At 58.4% G+C, this 5,845-nt stretch overlaps 1 protein-coding gene across 2 annotated transcripts in view; it reads right to left on the reverse strand.

Moving 5' to 3' along the window:
• The window catches only part of TFCP2 (transcription factor CP2), a 13,549-nt gene extending 7,710 nt beyond the window's left edge, over nt 1-5,839 (reverse strand). For both annotated transcript variants that reach the window (XM_008629453.2, XM_017728713.1), the window contains exons 1-7: nt 5,826-5,839; nt 3,757-3,908; nt 2,782-2,858; nt 2,471-2,576; nt 2,300-2,406; nt 1,902-2,054; nt 691-801 (exon numbers count right to left, since the gene is read on the reverse strand). In XM_008629453.2, the coding sequence (XP_008627675.1) occupies nt 691-801; nt 1,902-2,054; nt 2,300-2,406; nt 2,471-2,576; nt 2,782-2,858; nt 3,757-3,908; nt 5,826-5,830 (711 nt within the window). In that variant the 5' untranslated portion in view covers nt 5,831-5,839. The remainder of the gene's footprint in view (nt 1-690; nt 802-1,901; nt 2,055-2,299; nt 2,407-2,470; nt 2,577-2,781; nt 2,859-3,756; nt 3,909-5,825) is intronic.
• Between the last annotated feature and the right edge of the window lie 6 nt (nt 5,840-5,845).

Consider the following 5,845-nt stretch of genomic DNA (forward strand, 5'->3'; position numbering starts at 1 on the left):
ACCGGGACTGCACACCCCTCCACACACACACCTGCACTGCACACACCTGCGCACACACACCTGCACACGCCTGCACACACACACCTGCACTGCACACACCTGCACTGCACACACCTGGGACTGCACACACACACCTGCACACACACACCTGGGACTGCACACACCTGCACACGCACACCTGCACACACCTGCACTGCACACACCTGCACACACACACCTGGGACTGCACACACACATCTGCACCACACACACCTGCACACACCTGCACACACATGCACACCTGCACACACCTGCACTGCACACACCTGCACACGCACACCTCCACTGCACACACCTGCACTGCACACACACACACCTGCACACACCTGCACTGCACACACCTGCACACGCACACCTCCACTGCACACACCTGCACTGCACACACACACACCTGCACACACCTGCACTGCACACACCTGCACACGCACACCTCCACTGCACACACCTGCACTGCACACACACACACCTGCACACACCTGCACTGCACACACCTGCCCGGCTCAGGTCAGTGATGTCCCCAGAGCCCTTTCTCAGGTACAAAAGCACCTTCTCTGCCCCCAGTTTTGCCTGGCAGGTAGGAACACCTTGGGCAAAGCTTTCCCGGCAGCACAGCCCTGCTCCCGGCCGGCCAGGTGAGCCAGGTGAGCTCACCTCGGTGAGGATGGTGGTCTCGTAGGAGGGCTGGTACTTCTCCTTCTCATGGGGCGTTCGCTTCTCCATCTTCTCCCGATCCGTCTTCTGCTTCCGGTCGGCTCCTTTGGGCTGGAAAAGGGACAGGCCAGGACAGGTGTGTGGGAAACACACAGGTGACACAGGTGACACAGGTGACTCGGCCTTCTTGGTGCTTTACAGAGGGAAAAGGAGTCGTTCTGGGAGAAGCTTGTCCTGAGGGCCTCTGTAGGGACAGGGGTGTGACCACCAGAGTACACCTGTAACTCCCTGAGTACACCTGTAACCACTCTGCACACACCTGTAACCACTCTGCACACAGCTGTAACCCCCCAAGTACACCTGTAACCCCCTGAGTACACCCCCTGTACCCCCCTGAGTACCCCTGTAACCACTCTGCACACACCTGTAACCACTCTGCACACAGCTGTAACCCCCCAAGTACACCTGTAACCCCCTGAGTACACCTGTAACCACTCTGCACACACCTGTAACCACTCTGCACACAGCTGTAACCTCCCAAGTACACCTGTACCCCCCTGAGTACACCTGTAACCACTCTGCACACACCTGTAACCCCCCGAGTACACCTGTAACCCCGAGTACACCTGTAACCCCCAATACACCTGAGCTGTGTCTTCTGCACCTGCATCACCCAGGTAGGAGGTGGGATTCTGCGGGGACAAAGTGCACCTGGACACGAGGTCTCAGGGGTGGCCTTGACTTTGCCACACCTTGAACACCTGGGCCCCTCTTCTACCCAAAACCGGGGGGATTTCACTCAAATCCCAGGGGAAGCACAGGTGTGGAACCTCCACAGGTATCCAGGTGTTCCCCTTGGCAGATCCCTGAAGAAATTCTCTTAAAATTTGGCTGCACCTGCACTCACAGGTGAAGGAATTTGGCCCAGGTGGACATGGGGAGGGCAGGGCAGGACCCCAAAGCCCACTGACCCCTCAAGGTGGACAGGTGGGTGAACAGGTGAGAGAAGAGGAGCCAAGGTGAGATTTTTGGGGGTGTCGCAGGTGGGATGGAGCCACAAGCACCCTGAGGTGTGACCAGGGCGGGAACGACCCCTGCCCCTCCCAGCACCAGGTTGGGGCCACTCCTAAAGGTGAGAGGTTCCAGAGGCACCAGCAGCCCCCAGGGCAAACTGGGACAGCCTCCCAGGTGAGCCCAGGCGGGAGGGGTACCTTGAACACCTTGATCTGGCAGCTGGCGGAGTGCAGGTGCTCTGTGTACTCGCCGCTCTCGTTCTCCCTGAAGGTGTCGATCTGCACGCGGAAGGGAACCCCCTTCTCGCCGCCGTGCTTGCGCAGCGTGAACTCCGTGCTGATGCAGTGCACCTGGGGACAGGTGTGCTGCCCTGGGAACGCTGCTGCCAGCTGGGGCAGCACCTGGCATCCACGGGGCAGCACCCGGCATCCACGGGGCAGCACCTGGGATCACCTGGCCCTCACCTGGATGTGGGACAGAGCCCACCTGTCCCTCACCTGGATGTGAGGCAGTGCCCACCTGTCCTTTACCTGGACGTGAGGCACTGCCCACCTGGCCCTCACCTGGATGTGGGACACAGCCCCCTGTCCCTCACCTGGATGAAGACCGATGTCCTCTTGGCTGGATCCCACAGAAATTCCACGGTGTTGAGCTGCGTCGGGTTCGCGCGGGGGTCGATGATCCCCACGGACATCGGGATATCTGTGGGGGGAACAGGTGAGGCCCACCTGGGACCCCCCACCCGCCCCAGCCAGGTGAGACTCACCTATGTCCAGGATCCTGTCCCCAGGTCTGTTCCACCTCCAGCCCTCCAGCTGCTGGTGCTCCGTGTACTGCAACCGCCGGTCATGGAAAACCACCCGGAAGATGCTCTGGGGAAGGGGGAAACATCACCTGGAGCTGCCCTGGCACACCTGGCCAGGTGTGCGGCCCTTCCCTGTGCCAAAAAGGGGCAAAGGGAACCCCCCTCCCCCCCAAACCAGGTACATCTCCCACTCCCACCCTGCTGCAGGGCCCTGGAGAGCGGCCGGCTGGGACGGGCACACCTGGCCAGCGGTACCTGTGCTCTCTGCCCACCTTGACCAGCTTCCCGTTGATCTCGGGCAGCTCCCCGAGCTTCCTGTTGTCCAACATCCGGATCTCGTAGGATTGACCTGGGGGCAGGAGGGCACCTGAGGGTTTTCTGTCACCTGTACCTGTCACCTGAGCTCCTCGTTCATCTGGGGTCCCACCAACCCCAAGATTCCAGTTCTACCTGAAAGCAGCAGGTACAGCCTGAAGCTGTAACCCCTGTCCCGCACTGACACACCTGTACAGGTACACCTTGAATACACCTGTACAGATACACCTTGCACACACCTGTACACCTTGAACACACCTGTAACCATCTTACACACACCTGTATGGATACACCTTACACACAGCTGTACAGGTACACCTTGAATACACCTGTAACCACCTTATACACACCTGTATGGATACACCTTACACACACCTGTACACCTTGAACACACCTATAACCATCTTACACACACCTGTACAGATACACCTTGAACACACCTGTAACCCCCTGTATGCACCTGTATGGATACACCTTACACACACCTGTAACCCCCTGAACACACCTGTACAGATACACCTTACACACACAGATACACCTTGAACACACCTGTACCCCCCTGCACACACCTGTAACCACCTTACACACACCTGTATGGATACACCTCACACACACCTGTACAGGTACACCTTGAACACACCTGTAACCACCTTACACACAGCTGTACAGGTACACCTTGAACACACCTGTACAGATACACCTTACACACACCTGTCACCTGAGCCCACACTTTAACCTGGTGAAATCCCCCAGGTGACTCAAGCTCCACCTGGCCAGAGCACAGCCAGGTGAAGGCAGCGCCGCTTCACTTCCCGCTTCCCACCAGGAACAACGCAGAAATCGGGAATTTCCCCCTGGAAACTTCCACAGGCGGAATCTTCCTGCTCGGGGTGGTTCCCGGAGGTACCTGTGCAGGACAGGTGTGGCCTCACCTTGGTTGAGGTAGGTGAGGGTCTCGTCGTGCAGCTTGACCGCGGGGGAGGTGGCGGCGCACAGCACGTACTGGAAGGGCAGCAGCTTGTCCTGGTTCTCCGGCGGCAAACTGGACTCCTCCTGCTTGAAGATGGGCAGAGCCAGGACGTCGCTGCGGACACGGGGACAGAGTCACCTGAGACAGGTGAGGTGGGGGCCGGGCCGCGGGGTCAGGGACTCCTTCACTCCAACCTGGGCCTCGTTACCTGGGGGAAAAGCCCCGCCCCCACCTGGCTCTGCCTCTGGACCCTGCCCCAGACTGAGTCCAGGATTCCAGGGGTGCCCTGCACACCTGTCCCCAGGTGCCACCCGCTCCCCTGCACCCTGCACACCTGTCCCCAGGTGCCACCTGCTCACCAGAGATACACCTGTGCCCATCTGAATACACCCGTAAGCACCTGGGGCACACCTGAGCCCACCTGGGCACACCTGTGAGCATCTTGCACACAGCTCTGTCCCAACTCCTGACCCTGACTCCGACCACTACAATGACCCCAATTCCAACCATAACCACTCCTGCTCCTTCCTGAATCCATCCACAGCTCCAGGCCAACTGCATCCCGAATCCATCTCAAATCCATCCCAGCTGCATCCCGAATCCATCCCAACGGCATCCCGAATCCATCTCAAATCCATCCCAGCTGCATCCCGAATCCATCCCAACTGCATCCCAAATCCATCCCGAATCCATCCTGAATCCATCCACAGCTCCAGGCCAACTGCATCCCGAATCCATCCCAATGGCATCCCGAATCCATCTCAAATCCATCCCAGCTGCATCCCGAATCCATCCCAACTGCATCCCGAATCCATCTCAAATCCATCCCAGCTGCATCCCGAATCCATCCCAACGGCATCCCGAATCCATCTCAAATCCATCCCAGCTGCATCCCGAATCCATCCCAACGGCATCCCGAATCCATCTCAAATCCATCCCAGCTGCATCCCGAATCCATCCCAACGGCATCCCGAATCCATCTCAAATCCATCCCAGCTGCATCCCGAATCCATCCCAACGGCATCCCGAATCCATCTCAAATCCATCCCAGCTGCATCCCGAATCCATCCCAACGGCATCCCGAATCCATCTCAAATCCATCCCAGCTGCATCCCGAATCCATCCCAACTGCATCCCGAATCCATCCCGAATCCATCCACAGCTCCAGGCCAACTGCATCCCGAATCCATCCCAAACGGCATCCCAAATCCATCCCGAATCCATCCCAATCACATCCCGACCCAAATCCATCCCAACTGCATCCCAAATCCATCCCGAATCCATCCCAATCACATCCCAAATCAATCCATCCCAACTGCATCCCGAATCCATCTCAAATCCATCCCAACTGCATCTCAAATCCATCCTGAATCCATCCCAACTGCATCCCAAATCCATCCCAGCAGCATCCCAAATCCATCCCAAATCCATCCCAATCACATCCCGAATCCATCCCAAATCCATCCCAATCACATCCTGAATCCATCCCAGCTCCATCCCGAATCCATCCCAGCTCCATGCACTACTTCAGCCATAATTCCACTGTAACTCTACCCCTACTCCATCCCAACTCCATCCCTACTCCATCCCAACTCCACCTCCAAGCCTGCTCTTCCTTGCTCCAACCCCAACTCCACCCCAACGCCCCCGTTTCCCTCCCAATCCGCCCCCGTGCCCCAACTTTGGCACATTTCGGGGTTCCCCACACCCCTGCCATCCCCTGCCATTCTGGGATCTCTCACAGATTTTGGGATCCCCCCCCAGAGATTCTGGGGACCTCAGGAGATTTTGGGTTCCTCCCTGGGGATCTGAGATCCCCCATGAATATTCTGGGGACCCCCGGAGGTTGTGGGGTTTCCCCTGGAGATTCTAGGGTCCCCTCCCGCTGCAGGTACCGGTGCTGAGGTCCCGCCCAACGCCTTCACCCTCCAGCTCACTTCAGGGGTCCCCCCTCCCCGCGCAGCCCCTGCCAAGTCCCGGGGTTCTCCGGGATGTTTTGGGGTGCCCGGGATGTTTTGGGGTCCCCGGTACCTCATGCTGTAGGCGCCGGC

This window comes from Corvus brachyrhynchos, unplaced genomic scaffold (genome assembly GCF_000691975.1).
Source record: "Corvus brachyrhynchos isolate BGI_N302 unplaced genomic scaffold, ASM69197v1 scaffold193, whole genome shotgun sequence".
Lineage (NCBI taxonomy): Eukaryota > Metazoa > Chordata > Aves > Passeriformes > Corvidae > Corvus > Corvus brachyrhynchos.